The sequence below is a fragment of the Pleurodeles waltl genome, chromosome 9, assembly GCF_031143425.1.
Source record: "Pleurodeles waltl isolate 20211129_DDA chromosome 9, aPleWal1.hap1.20221129, whole genome shotgun sequence".
NCBI classification, from domain to species: domain Eukaryota; kingdom Metazoa; phylum Chordata; class Amphibia; order Caudata; family Salamandridae; genus Pleurodeles; species Pleurodeles waltl.
The window spans coordinates 32,940,992-32,956,228 of NC_090448.1; the positions used below are offsets into that span (position 1 = coordinate 32,940,992).

The following is a 15,237-nucleotide window of genomic DNA, read 5'->3' on the forward strand; positions in this document are numbered from 1 at the left end:
GTCACACGTCACTATCCTTGAATTTTAGATGTAAACACATTTGGAATTTGGGCCAGTGTGGGCCTGTGCACTGTCAGTGACCTGGCCAAAGAGAGCATGAAAGAACTGAAACTGGATCATAAATTCAAAACTGTTCCGAACAGGAGGTCCCAAAATACGTTTGGCCCAGGGCCCCCAAAATCCGCAAGATGCCCCTGAGTTCAGACACACATTATGTGAGCATTTTCTTCGCTGCCCTGGTACCTTTAATTTTAAAACAAAATCCTAATCCATGGTCTCCTCAGAATCATGTGGCGCTAACGGAATGAAAACTGGACAGCAGGAAAAGGTCTGCAGCGTCCTTTCTCTTGCCTGGGCCTGTGGCAAAAGCTGATCAAAGCTAATCTTGTATAAAACAATCCCAAGTTTTCCCCTCTGATATCTTAGATACAGCTATCTCATTCTGTGTCAGTCTTTAAGCTTCGACTGGAATTCACTGAAGGTTCCAAATGTCCCACTTTCAGCTCCTACTCAGGGATAGATCTGAGCTCTACCATCTCATTCGGAGGGTCAACACTCTTTTTAGGCTTTCTCAGACATTAATTTATGTACTTATCCGTGCCATGATATACTGTTTTTCATCTAATCACTCATCAGTTCACTGACCAATGCCACCATCCAAGTGCCTGTTTCAAGTACTCTGACATTCATTTAAACATTTTTGCCAACCTCTTATTGTTTATATTTTCAGCTCACCCATTCTCTGATCAGTTATCTGCTCAGTCCTGTAGCCATGATTCATGACTAATTCATTTTTTTCTCTCAACAAATCACACAAGTTTATTCTGAGAAGCGTTATCAGATCACGCACCATACACCGACACAGTCCTTCAGCCAGTATCTCAGCTATTCATGTTTTTGAGCCATTTAGCTGTCATCCACCTGTTTACACAGAATTTTTGTTATTTTAACCATGCATATTTTAAAAGAATTTCTTTATTAGTTTTTCATACATAAATAGTACATTGTTTCTTGAACTGGTACTTACTTGCATTTGAAATTGGGGGATCACTGCAATACATGTATTCTCAAAAGGATCATTAGTATTTAACGATCATTATTGTTTCAGAAAGAAGAACATATCTTTTCAAAGGCGCAATCAACAAACACTTGTCCCCTTCCTAATGGTCCCCCATCCAAGAATGAATGTCTCTGGGGCTACACGCTCCTGGAACCCTACTCACCCTTTCTCGTCTGATGTGGTTGTGGACTGGGCACCCCCCCTTTTGAATCTTGCCTGCAATGTTCCCCAATCATCCTCTACTGTGTTGGCTGTCCATGTATGTTTTAAAGAAATTTCTTCTGCCATTGCCCATTCTTTTATATCATTTTTCCATGGGGCAACATCTGGCCTCATCTGACCCCATCCATGTGATGATGACGCTACATTTTGCTAAGAGTAGTGTTAATTGCAAGAACTTATACTCCATCTTCTTCCTCTTGCGTGAGTGCACACCCCCCAGCAACCCCACCTTTGGGCCTCGCTCCAACTGTATCCCACATCTAACCTCCATATGTAGGAAAACCTCCTCCCAAAATGCCCTCACTAGTGGGCAACTCCAAGCCAAGTGTATAAAAGTGGCATTATTTTCATAACCATACATATTTTAAAGCAAATTTGTTCAGTCAAAACATCACCTGTTTGCTTTTTTCAGCCATTTGCACAACCACTTAGTTCTTCATCGAGACCTCAGTACATTTTTACATCATTTGTTGTCGTAATGATCTTTTTATTGAAGTAACTAGCTGTCTATTCCGAGCAGTCCCTGTTCACTCAAACCACTTCTTGCTTGTTCACACAATTCGCTGTTTACTCATGTAACCTGTCATGGTTTCTCCCAGGTTCCTGAAGATGACGTAAAGCGTATTTCATCCATACAAGGAGCTGGCGTGCTACCTCTTCAAGGGTGTAAACTCACAGACTGTGGCCTGTCAGTTCGGCTGGAGAGGAGTTTGGTGTTTGAGCAGGTGCTGAGACACATTCCTCACTATTTAACCCCTCCTGCCTCTGCTTCGGTCAGCAAGAAACATGTCATTTTGAACTGTGTTGCTCTGCATGGCCTCAAGGACCTGGATGATCTAAGCCTTGGCTGCCTGAGAGCCATCCTAGTGGCTGACCACTTGGCTGAAATTCTTCGAGGAGATGGGTAAGAAGTATACTGTAAGACATAAACTCTTGAATGTTTTTGGTGATGGATTGTGCCTGTTTGAGTGAGGGCATTGTGCATTAAAGTGTGTGGAGCTACCAGCTGCCTTCCCCTACCTCCCTTGGATCCTTTCATTTTCAAGACCTCTGTGTTGGAGGAAAAGCTCTGCGACCAGGCGGATAGCAAGAAGCGGGCTAGTCCTGGAACTCTGTCGGCTGGGGTTTTCGTGGACTGTGCTGGGGCTACCACCGACTCGCTCCCGGCATTGCGCCTCTGAGGCTGGGATAAGTTCTTTAGAGAATGGCTGGATTTTGTTTAGGTAAGGGTGTGCCTGACTTAGAACTGGGCCTGTCTTCTTAGCACCTTCTGGCACAATCATGTGCCTTAAAGGTTCAGAGCTTGTCATTTAGAAGCGATGGGATTGATAAATTCTGTTGTTTGATGGAAGAATGTATTGAATCGGATAGATGTGTCCTCATTTTAAATTTAACATTTTTGCTTCTACTTAGGCCCTATGATTTTGCCACTACTTCAGCTCTAGGGGGTGACATTTTCCAATAAGAGAGCATGCCCTGTCTTGGCAAAATTAAGAGAGCCCCGAGTGAAAGTGATGCAGATAGAAGTAAACCTAAAATTATCTAGATGGAAATTATCTGCTCTTTACAAAGCTCGTGCACACTTTTTTGAAGCGTAGGATATGAATGGATTTTTCCTTATTTGCCTTAAATCCAGCATACAGTTATTCGGTACTAAATGCTGCCAGTACGAATAGGGATCACTCTCAACTGGGAATAAAAGGGCTCAGAGGTAAAATTATCGAGAATAATGTGTGTTTTGGATTTGCCTTGAAAGTAAAATATATAATCCAGCTAATTGTAGACTGCGAGTTATTTTTGGAAGAGAAAATTCCTTTTGCTTAGGAAATGCAGAGTAAAACATCTATTGGAAGCACTGGCCTCTTTATTCAAATGAAGTACTTGATTGGAATTGACCTTGCAAGATATACTAAGCTGATACCGGAAATAATTGTTTATGCTTGGATCTCTAAAATGTTGAACTTTATTTTGGTATTTATACAGTTTGGTGTGTGTATTTTTGTCTTAGATTGAAGATATAAAGAGCCATTGTTATTTAATTTGAGATAAAGGGCAACTCAACAGGCCTGCACATAGATTTGGTATTTGAAAACCTGTTTTTATATTTTCTTGCTATATTTATTGTTCCTTAAACATGTTTTTATATTTTTTAGCTATATTTATTGTTTCTTATTTTTATAAGATTACCTATCTTGAAAATTGCCTTCTAAAAAACACCTCGAACTAGCGCAGTCCATGTTAAATCCACATGGGCCTGAGGTCATCCAGTGGTCTGGACCAGGTTTGGCAATGATGAGGGGGCTAACTCGAGTGGATATCAAGGCACTATTTAATGGTGGGAACACATCCCTTTAGCCGCAGTAAAATGCATCTCAACAGCACAGTGTCCAATTGTAGGAAGTTGGCTCTGTATGTACTATTTCAAAGTAAGAAATAGCATGCACAGAGTCCAAAGGTTCCCCTTAGAGGTAAGATAGTGGCAAAAAGAGATAATTCTAATGCTCTATTTTGTGGTAGTGTGGTCGAGCAGTAGGCTTATCAGAGGGTAGTGTTAAGCATTTGTTGTGCACACACAGGCAATAAATGAGGAACACACACTCAGACAATTCCAGCCAATAGGTTTTTATATAGAAAAATATATTTTCTTAGTTTATTTTAAGAACCACAGGTTCAAGATTTACAAACAATACTTTAAATGAAAGGTATTTCACTTAGGAACTTTAGGAACTTTGAATTAGCAAAATAGCATATACAGTTTTCACACAAAGGGCAATAAGCTATTTTAAAACTGGACACAGTGCAAATTTCAACAGTTCCTGGGGGAGGTAAGTGTTTGTTAGTTTTGCAGGTACGTAAACCACCTACAGGGTTCAAAGTTGGGTCCAAGGTAGCCCACCGTTGGGGGTTCAGGGCAACCCCAAAGTTACCACACCAACAGCTCAGGGCCGGTCAGGTGCAGAGGTCAAAGTGGTGCCCAAAACGCATAGGCTTCAATGGAGAAGGGGGTGCCCCGGTTCCAGTCTGCCAGCAGGTGAGTACCCGCGTCTTCGGAGGGCAGACCAGGGGGGTTTTGTAGGGCACCGGGGGGGACACAAGTCAGCACAAAAAGTACACCCTCAGCGGCACGGGGGCGGCCGGGTGCAGTGTTCAAACAGGCATCTGGTTTGCAATGTAGTTCAATGGGAGACCCAGGGGTCTCTTCAGCGATGCAGACAGGCAAGGGGGGGGGGCTCCTCGGGGTAGCCACCACCTGGGCAAGGGAGAGGGCCACCTGGGGGTCGCTCCTGCACTGAAGGTCGGATCCTTCAGGTCCTGGGGGCTGCGGGTGCAGTGTCCTTACCAGGCGTCGGGTTCTTAGAAGCAGGCAGTCGCGGTCAGGGGGAGCCTCTGGATTCCCTCTGCAGCCATCGCTGTGGAGGCTCAGGGGGGTCAACTCTGGCTACTCACGGGCTCGCAGTCGCCGGGGAGTCCTCCCTGTAGTGTTGGTTCTCCACAAGTCGAGCCAGGGGCGTCGGGTGCAGAGTGCAAAGTCTCACGCTTCCGGCGGGAAACGTGTGTTCTTTAAAAGTTGCTTCTTTGTTGCAAAGATGTTTCTTCTTTGGAGCAGAGCCGCTGTCCTTGGGAGTTCTTGGTCCTTTTAGATGCAGGGTAGTCCTCTGAGGCTTCAGAGGTCGCTGGACCCTGTGGAACGCGTCGCTGTTGCAGTTTTTCTTGAAGTGGGGAGAGAGGCCGGTAGAGCTGGGGCCAAAGCAGTTGGTGTCTCCGTCTTCTCTGCAGGATTTTCAGCTCAGCAGTCCTTCTTCATCTTAGGTTGCAGAAATCTAGTTACCTAGGTTCTGGGAGCCCCTAAATACTCGATTTAGGGGTGTGTTTAGGTCTGGGGGGGTTAGTAGCCAATGGCTACTAGCCCTGAGGGTGGCTACACCCTCTTTGTGCCTCCTCCCTGAGGGGAGGGGGGCACATCCCTAAACCTATTGGGGGAATCCTCCATCTGCAAGATGGAGGATTTCTAAAGGTCAGAGTCACCTCAGCTCAGGACACCTTAGGGGCTGTCCTGACTGGCCAGTGACTCCTCCTTGTTTTTCTCATTATCTTCTCTGGCCTTGCTGCCAAAAGTGGGGCCGTGGCCGGAGGGGGCGGGCAACTCCACTAGCTGGAGTGCCCTGGGGTGCTGTAACAAAGGGGGTGAGCCTTCGAGGCTCACCGCCAGGTGTTACAGTGCCTGCAGGGGGAGGTGAGACGCACCTCCACCCAGTACAGGCTTTGTTACTAGCCACAGAGTGACAAAGGCACTCTCCCCATGTGGCCAGCAACATGTCTGGTGTGTGGCAGGCTGCTAAAACTAGTCAGCCCACACTGGAAGTCGGGTATGGTTTCAGGGGGCATCTCTAAGATGCCCTCTGGGGTGTATTTTACAATAAAATGTACACTGGCATCTGTGTGCATTTATTGTGCTGAGAAGTTTGATACCAAACTTCCCAGTTGTCAGTGTAGCCATTATGGTGCTGTGGAGTTTGTGCATGACAGACTCCCAGACCATATACTCTTATGGCTACCCTACACTTACAATGTCTAAGGTTTTGCTTAGACACTGTAGGGGCATAGTGCTCATGCACTTATGCCCTCACCTATGGTATAGTGCACCCTGCCTTAGGGCTGTAAGGCCTACTAGAGGGGTGACTTATCTATGCCATAGGCAGTGTGAGGTTGGCATGGCACCCTGAGGGGAGTGCCATGTCGACTTAGTCATTTTATCCCCACCAGCACACACAAGCTGGCAAGCAGTGTGCCTGTGCTGAGTGAGGGGTCCCCAGGGTGGCATAAGATATGCTGCAGCCCTTAGAGACCTTCCCTGGCATCAGGGCCCTTGGTACCAGGGGTACCAGTTACAAGGGACTTACCTGGATGCCAGGGTGTGCCAATTGTGAGAACAAAAGTACAGGTTAGGGAAAGAACACTGGTGCTGACCCTTTAAAATCATAACTTGGCATCAGCAAAGGCAAAAAGTCAGGGGGTAACCATGCCAAGGAGGCATTTCCTTACACCAATCATATGAGAAAACCTAGGAAGGCAAATCAGGTGCCACCGTCGATATCACTGGTATTTACACTACTCCTCAGTCCCTAGGAAGCGCCCTAACTGCTTCCACCTTCGAGCAGGTTTAGGCTTTACCACATCCGTGACATCTCGTCCCGGAAGTGAAACCTGAGTTGCAGAGGTGATCAGCAGACACCACAGAGTTCAGGAACCGAGTCCCATGAATAGCTCTGCCCTTGGATAGGGTACACAACTGCATCTTTTTTAACTGGCCTGATGCCTGTGCTTTGGTTTGCATACCTTTGACTTGGTATATCTGCGGCTGCTTTTCCCACTGTTGGCTTGGTATATCTGCGGCTGCTCTTCCCACCATTGGCTTGGTATATCAGCGGCTGCTCTTCCCACTGTTGGCTTGGTACATCAGCGGCTGCTCTTCCCACCGTTGGCTTGGTATATTTGCGGCTGCTCTTCCCACCGTTGGCTTGGTATATCTGTGGCTGCTCTTCCCACCGTTGGCTTGGTATATCAGCGGCTGCTTTTCCCACTGTTGGCTTGGTATATCAGCGGCTGCTCTTCCCACTGTTGGCTTGGTATATCTGCGGCTGCTCTTCCCACCATTGGCTTGGTATATCAGCGGCTGCTCTTCCCACTGTTGGCTTGGTACATCAGCGGCTGCTCTTCCCACCGTTGGCTTGGTATATTTGCGGCTGCTCTTCCCACCGTTGGCTTGGTATATCTGTGGCTGCTCTTCCCACCGTTGGCTTGGTATATCAGCGGCTGCTTTTCCCACTGTTGGCTTGGTATATCAGCGGCTGCTCTTCCCACCTTTGGCTTGGTATATCTGCGGCTGCTCTTCCCACTGTTGGCTTGGTAAATCTGCGGCTGCTCTTCCCACTGTTGGCTTGGTATATCTGCAGCTGCTCTTCCCACCGTTGGCTTGGTATATCTGCGGCTGCTCTTCCCACCGTTGGCTTGGTATATCTGTGGCTGCTCTTCCCACTGTTGGCTTGGTATATCTGCGGCTGCTCTTCCTACTGTTGGCTTGGTATATCTGCGGCTGCTCTTCCCACCCTTGGCTTGGTATATCTGCGGCTGCTCTTCCCACCGTTGGCTTGGTATATCTGCGGCTGCTCTTCCCACCGTTGGCTTGGTATATCTGCGGCTGCTCTTCCCACCATTGGCTTGGTATATCTGCGGCTGCTTTTCCCACCCTTGGCTTGGTATATCTGCGGCTGCTCTTCCCACCCTTGGCTTGGTATATCTGCGGCTGCTCTTCCCACCGTTGGCTTGGTATATCTGCGGCTGCTCTTCCCACCGTTGGCTTGGTATATCTGCGGCTGCTCTTCCCACCGTAGGCTTGGTATATCTGCGGTTGCTTTTCCCACCCTTGGCTTGGTATATCTGCGGCTGCTCTTCCCACCCTTGGCTTGGTATATCTGCGGCTGCTCTTCCCACTGTTGGCTTGCTATATCTGCGGCAGCTCTTCCCACTGTTGGCTTGGTATATCTGCGGCTGCTCTTCCCACGATTGGCTTGGTATATCAACGGCTGGTCTTCCCACTGTTGGCTTGGTATATCTGCGGCTGCTCTTCCCACCGTTGGCTTGGTATATCTGCGGCTGCTCTTCCCACCGTTGGCTTGGTATATCTGCGGCTGCTCTTCCCACCGTTGGCTTGGTATATCTGCGGCTGCTCTTCCCACCCTTGGCTTGGTATATCTGCGGCTGCTCTTCCCACCCTTGGCTTGGTATATCTGCGGCTGCTCTTCCCACTGTTGGCTTGGTATATCTGCGGCTGCTCTTCCCACTGTTGGCTTGGTATATCTGCAGCTGCTCTTCCCACTGTTGGCTTGGCATATCTGCGGCTGCTCTTCCCACTGTTGGCTTGGTATATCTGCGGCTGCTCTTCCCACCGTTGGCTTGGTATATCTGCAGTTGCTCTTTCCACTGTTTGCTTGGTATATATGTGGCTGCTCTTCCCACTGTTGGCTTGGTATATCTGCTGGTGGTCGAGATACGTGCAGCTTTGGTAGCTGAATGAAGTTCCATGACTGGCCTATGTAGTGGCTATTTGTACATTTTCCAAACCCAGGGTAAATTATAGCAGACTACACATGACCTAAAAATGTGGGATTACTATTTTTCAGTGGATGTATTTGTTAGTATTGTAGTAGTATACTTGTTGTGGAAATCTTGTGCTCTCACCCTTACGTGAGAGAAACTGAGACCAACAATTCAGAGAAACTGAAAGTGGACTTGATGTAAAATCGCACATAATTCATGGCACATATGCAGCATATGTTGAGAGCAATGGACGATGAGACTCGTGGGCCACAGCCCTGCAACCTGAATCACTCTATGTTCCTCTGGGCTGAGAGAGTATTGGTGCAATGATTAAAAACACCCATTCTTAAAGGTTGGTCATTTGCTTGTGGAGTGGAAGTGTGCAGGCACATCCCTGTCCGTAGCCTCTTCTGATTTTATCGCTTTAGAATATATGCGTCTTAGTATACACGGGTACATGGATGGGACAGTCTGATGGTCTGGAAGATGGGTACAGTGTGTGTAGTGAGGCAACCAAGTGCTGGTTGGGGAGGGGTGATTGAGTAATTGGAGTTTTCCTTCAGACCTATATCATTCTGGGCGAAACATGTCTTCAGGTGTTTCAGAAACATACCAAAGTCTTGCAGCATAAACGCGAGGGCAGTGTATGTGCTTGTCACAAAGCAAATCTAACATTTGGAGACTGCACAATCATACAGTTATTTGTGAAAACTGTGTTTATTCATCCATCCAATTACATAATTTTTTTTAATTTGTATATGATTCTCATTAAACATCTGTAACAAAAACTATTCTTTTGTAACCATATACGTTTAGCTTTCTTTGAAACATCAGTGTCAATATATACTGTATTTAAACCCCTTCTTAGCTGTTCTAAAAACAAAAGTGAAAACAATCTAAACTTTACTATGTATTCCTATACCACTTTGTGGCTTATTTGGGCTCCTGTGGCAGTTTTATACCTGGGCACTGTTGTTAACCAGTGATGTCCCAGGCACATCAATACTCATGCACTAGAATTTTGATAACTATGTTAGTTCTTGTGGACACTTGACTCTCCAGGGATAGCAAAGATGAGCAGTCGATGCTTAATGTAGGAGTCAGAAATTACAGAATGACAAAAGTAGATTCTGGTTTTTATTTACAGTAAGGTAAAAAGAGCTAAAAGGAAAGTGATCATGCAGCAAAATCTGGAAGATGCAACCTCAAATGTTTTTTATAATATGTACAAGCTAGATTATTCTTGACACTGGCCATTTGGCTAGCGCTATCCTAAGGGGTGGGGAAGGGTCAACTCAGGAGGGTTTGCACTTTTCAGTCCCCTCATAATGTTTACAAAATCTCAGTCAGTGACACCAAGATGCCATATTAAAATAATATAAATTTGCTTTGATAGGTCTGGGACTCTCTTTCAATATTTTCTGGTCCTGGGTTCAATACTGAACAACTTGAGAGGGATGCAGCCCCTGTAGCCGAGTTCTCGTTCAAAAATATTAAACATGAACTTGCCTACAAACATACTAGCCAAACAGGAGTCCCAACCAGGTAATCAGTTGTGGTGTTTAGGGGACCAAAGAGTCTCTGTGTTCAGTTCAGTGGTTGTCTGGTCAAGTAATTGCTGTCTAGGCGTGGTAGAGTAAACATTTTTAGGTAACCAGTTAAGGTCCCAACTGTGCTCAAGGTTTTCAACTCAAGTCAGATGTAGGAATGAGGCTGCACCAAGTATGATGTCCCTCTTCGGGGGTATCGATCTTTAAAGGCCTATGTCTCAAAATTGACTTTCATAGTCAAGATCTTCTGGTGGAAATGGCAACCATGGGGCTTCGTCTGGACGGGCAGCAACTGCATCCTGCAAAGCTTCCACTTCTAAATGGGATGTGAGCTTGAGGGCTCGGGTCTCCGAGAACTTTAAGTACAAGAGAGATTGTTAAGACTGTGCCAGACTCTTGTCTTGACATTCAGTTCATGCCAGTGGGGTCTGTAAATGCTCACACCTCAGGGTATGGCTGTGTGATCCGGGGCTCCATCCCGGCCTTCGGATATCACTGGACTTTGGGACATGTCCTTCCTTGCGAGGGCTGGAGTTACAGGAAAGGGGCCTCAATGACAAGAGGGACAGGTAGTGGGGTGACATATTTCACATAGTTCCTGCAGGCGGAAGATTTAGCCAGGTGTTACAAGGTGATGCTGGCAGGCTTCTAGGTGGTGGCTTGTCCAAAGTGAGGATTGTTGGGGCTGCTTCGGACACTAGTGGGGCTGTGTGGGTTGAGGTAGGTGAGGAGATGGAGGATTGGCAGTCCTTCCAGTAGTACGGTGGAAGATCCCACCCAGTGAGAAGGATGGACGGAAAACCCCATTCACGTGGCCCTTGCCAAGTTATTAGACAGTGGGCCAGAGAAGAAAACAGCATGGCCGCTTTAGCACAGGGATCTTTGGGCGTGCATGGGTACAGAGTTAAAGTGGACTGCCATTCACCACTAAGTGGGGCACGTGTGACGTTGAGGGACAGCGAAAACCAAGATAGTTTGGTAGCCCCTTCCAATCACTAGTAAACACCAGGTTCCCAGACACAGCAGAACAGAACTGCTTAGTCTTGACAGAGGATGTGGTCCTCATGAGATGATGAGGGGAGGAAAGGGGACCCCTGCCGCCCAGACTCCACAGGCACTCTGTGCTTGCCAGGAGAGGCCGTGGGGCCAGGACTGATGCCTTCCTCTGTACTTTGAGGGGAGGGATGTGCGCAGTACCATTGGTGGCAGAGTGCTCAGCGGATCAAGACAGTGTGACATCATGGGTAGCTAAGAGACACCAGGTCAAGAATGCTTTCCCGGTGAACTCAACAATAAAGCAGAGAGGACTGAAAGTGACAAAGTTGGATGAGACCTGGCCCAGGGGAGTTTGCTGGGTATTCAGTGGGCGGTCCACATTAGATTTCACCCCACACCCCTCCAAGAGAAGCAATATCTAGAACTTTATGATCCAAACTAGAGAATACAGGTGGATGTCGTGGAGGTTGATTCACCATGGATCATTGTGAGCCCGAGCCTTCATTGGGGAGCGCTACAGGAATGACGTCTGCTGTGGCACTATATCGGTGACCTGGTTGTCCTCTGGCAGAGTGAGCAGGGGGGTTTTCTGAGCACATCTTTGAGGACTGTCTCTCACGTGCCATGACTGGTGGCAGGAATAGGGACATCTCCAACATGAAGGAGGTGTTTCATCAGAGGAGGTCCTGCAGTAAAAGGAGGCATGCAAACTGCTAACAGGAGTGAGGCCTCAGGAAACATGGGAAGAGAAACACCTGTTTGCAGTTCCTAGTGAATGAGGTTGGAATCACCGAGGACTTTCTGCTACAGGTCTTCCAAGGAGTGAAAGTCGACGCCAAGGCAGGGAACTCATAGCTAGAGCGTGACTTGAAGCCTAACAGATGGGATATCACTTATGTAGGAACAGCATGAACATGCTAGAAGAGACCATGGAATCCCCGCTAGGTGTAGGTGAACACTTGCAGACCTCTCACTTGCAAGCATATCATCTTTTAAGGGAAATGTGAAGACCTTGAAAGTGGTCCAGACGCAATAATATTTGCACCCGTAAGTTCAAAAAGTCCAGAGCTGGTGGACGCTCTTATTCTTTTCTGGCCTCAAAACTCTGGAGCCTCTTACCAGACTACATCATGGGTGCCACTTCAGAGAACTCATTCAAGAGTCTCCTCGAGACCCAACTCTCAATTCTGCAGAGTTTACAAATCAGGAAGTCGAAGCCTCTCAACTGCCTCCCTCGTTCGGCCACACACTGTGATTGTGGGCAAGTCACTCAAACTCTGGGCCACTTTTCACTCATCTGACACAACTGGAAGCAGTTTGTGCGATCCCAGAGTCCCCCACTTCTGTCTGCACACTTACAGAACATGAAATGTGTTCTTTTCTTAACCAGAGGACAAACCAGTTTGTGGCAAGACAATGGAGGCAGAGGGCCAGGAACATGGCCATGCCAGGCTTGGAAGCTGGCTTCCCTCAGGGGTGTATTGTGTGCATTCTGCAGGATGTGGGAGGAGTCGGCGAAGGGCAGCTGAAGACACCATATACTAACATATTTTTAAAACCATGCGTCTGTGGCTTTCACACACTGAAAGCTACACCTCTTTATTCTTTTCTGCAAGGTATAACGAGACTCCTGCTTCAGTGAGGATCAGAAAAAAACTAAATTTGTGTTTTAGATTTTAGCCTCTTTAAATAGTGCGGGCATAATAAGCACTGTAAGGTCTGGCAACGTTTTGCAATTAATTTCATCTAAAAGTGATATCTTGCCAGGGTAAATAGAACAGGAACATCTTTACAGATTTGTAAACTCTACCCCTTTTCAACTTTAGTGATGTGTAACCTAAGTGCATTTTGTACATTGGAGTAGTTAATGAGGTTCAGATTGTGCTATATATAAGACAGAAAAAACGCTCATGAGCGTACCTTCATCTATCTGGTGTACAATTAAAGCATTTAAACCCAGATTATAACAAGTTGTTTTGTAAGCCACGCCCATGCAGTAAGAAATAGCTGCTCCAAAGTGCATATAAAATATCAGCAGGCACTCGGCTCTTTGGGAATGGTAGATGATCACCATCCGATATAATGTACAGTTCTTCTCACTGGGATTTCTAAACCAAAGTGCAAACTGTTGCACGAGTACAGTTTTAAGGCACCAACAGCTTAAAGTAGAGTCAAAAAACAGAAGCTAACTTGCATATAAGCAAAAAAACGAATTCAGTAACGTGTTAAAAAGGGATCGTCAAACCTTACAGCAAATGTGGAATCACCAGATTCACAACAGAGGTCCTGGTTCCGAGTTCATGGGACTCTAGGTGATTTTTACTGCAGCAGATAATTCGCAATACCCCAGATGATGTTATTGTTTGGGTGCGATCAATGGCACATATTGCCAGTTTCTTGGGAATAACATGCAGATTTCGGTGATTACGGTATTAAAATCCTCATGGTACGGTACATACCGTACACTTTTCCACTGGTAAATTCCAGCAGGTTTGACCTGGCCGAATGTAACAGGGTGGGATATTTAATATCAAAACCACCCGACTCGGAATCCCAACCCCTTGGCAATCGGGGATTCAGGAGTAGGAAAGCACTGACTAAGTCATAATATGGGCAATAGTAGCCTGTTTAATGCCACACGCCATACTGACTGGATGCCCATTGGTCAAGCACAGTAACTAAAAAAGCATTGGCAAAGCCAGCAGCTCTCTCCTACATGAGGTATTGGCTTGGTCAATGTTTTAGCCTTGTACAACAGCACTGCTGAAAGCTTAAAAAACCAAAAAACTGTGATGCGGAGGGTCATAGCCACTTTTTTATTGCTGAATGAGGGGGGAGGACATCATAGAGGGAATGCACGCATCATGGGAAATGTGGGTGGGAACGCAGTGTATGCATCATACCGATTTGAATTTTTTCTTATAGCGGGAGTGTGGGGGCAACCAACACAATGGAGAGAGAGTTTGGGGCAAGCAAAGACACCGCGAGGTAATGGGTGTGAGGGGCAAGCAACAACCGAAGGGAGGGGCAGTGGGTGCATGGCTAAAAGTGTAAAGAAAATAGCAACTTTTTTTTGTCTGGTAGGGCAGAATGGAAGGCAGTATGAAGGGAGGGAATGCAACACAGACAGTGCGTGGGAGGGAAGAAGAAGGGCGTGGCCTGCATTGCCCGCGTCATTTACTATTTTGTTGCGGCGGGTGGGTTGGAGCAACCAAGAACAATTGAGGGAGGAGGGAGTGGGGGGGCACGACAGCAGAGGGGGATGGGAGCAAGGAACAACAATGGAGAGAGAAAGGGAGTTTGGGGGCAACAATCACAACAGGAAGGAGGGAGGACTGGTGCAAGCAAGGAGAGAGGAACACGGAGGGGGGAGAATTACACGAGGAAGCCAAAAAAGACACACTCTGGTAGAGCGCTTAAAGACTTTAAACACAAAGAAAAATGTAGCACCTACAAAAGGTAGCACCTACAAAAGGAGACAAACCCACGAAGAGGAGGAAGCCTCCAGCAGCTGACCTATGAGAAGCAAGCAAATGAGGGTGACAGTGAAGCCAACCAATGGTAGGCAATGGCAGGCTGTCGGCCCGCTGATAACAAAGGGTCTCGAAGAGATAGTGAATGCGTTGTCTAGACAAGACCTTAAACAATTATTCCTTCAGCTGCTTTTTTAAACATTTGTAAAGTGGGGATATCCGCGAGAAGGGATATCCAGAGTAACATGCCTGCAATTTTCAAGGACTTTTCATCCAACTGGACCAGAGAGAATTTTGTTTGGCTGTGCAGGAGAGGTGTTTGGCTGTATGTTGTGATCTGATGGCTCTCCCATATGGTGAAAAGGACTTTTTTCATTCCTTTCATCTAACCAACCCTAACCAAGCACTCTTGCTTCACTTAGAAGTTCATCACTCACCATCATAAACTTTTTCTATAATCCTCTATTACTTCAAGCCGCGATAACTCTTACTTTCATGCACTGCCTGAACTTTGTGCAACAATTTATTTGAAAAATTGAGAGTGGTTTCCGTACAGTATTAAAGGCAGGATTACACCATTGGCTGCACTAGCAGTTTCCTGTGCCCCTCATAGTGGACTTTGGGGACATGACTTACTTTACCTAGCTCAACAACATTGCAGTGGGGCTAAAGGGTCTCTCAGCTAGTACATTTGTTGCAAAGACAAAATCTTTGTAAGCCAGCTTTTGATAAATACGTTTGTCAATTCTGTTAGTTTTGTAACCATGGCCTGTCCCGAGAACCGGCTAGGATCTGCATGCAGTGACATTGTCAAAGTGTGTGGAGTGATGATAAACGT

At 46.6% G+C, this 15,237-nt stretch overlaps 1 protein-coding gene across 2 annotated transcripts in view; it reads left to right on the forward strand.

Annotated features, from left to right (window-relative positions):
• Positions 1-15,237, forward strand: part of DALRD3 (DALR anticodon binding domain containing 3) — a 163,224-nt gene that overhangs the window by 13,984 nt on the left and 134,003 nt on the right. For both annotated transcript variants that reach the window (XM_069206202.1, XM_069206203.1), the window contains exon 2: positions 1,882-2,186. In XM_069206202.1, the coding sequence (XP_069062303.1) occupies positions 1,882-2,186 (305 nt within the window). The remainder of the gene's footprint in view (positions 1-1,881; positions 2,187-15,237) is intronic.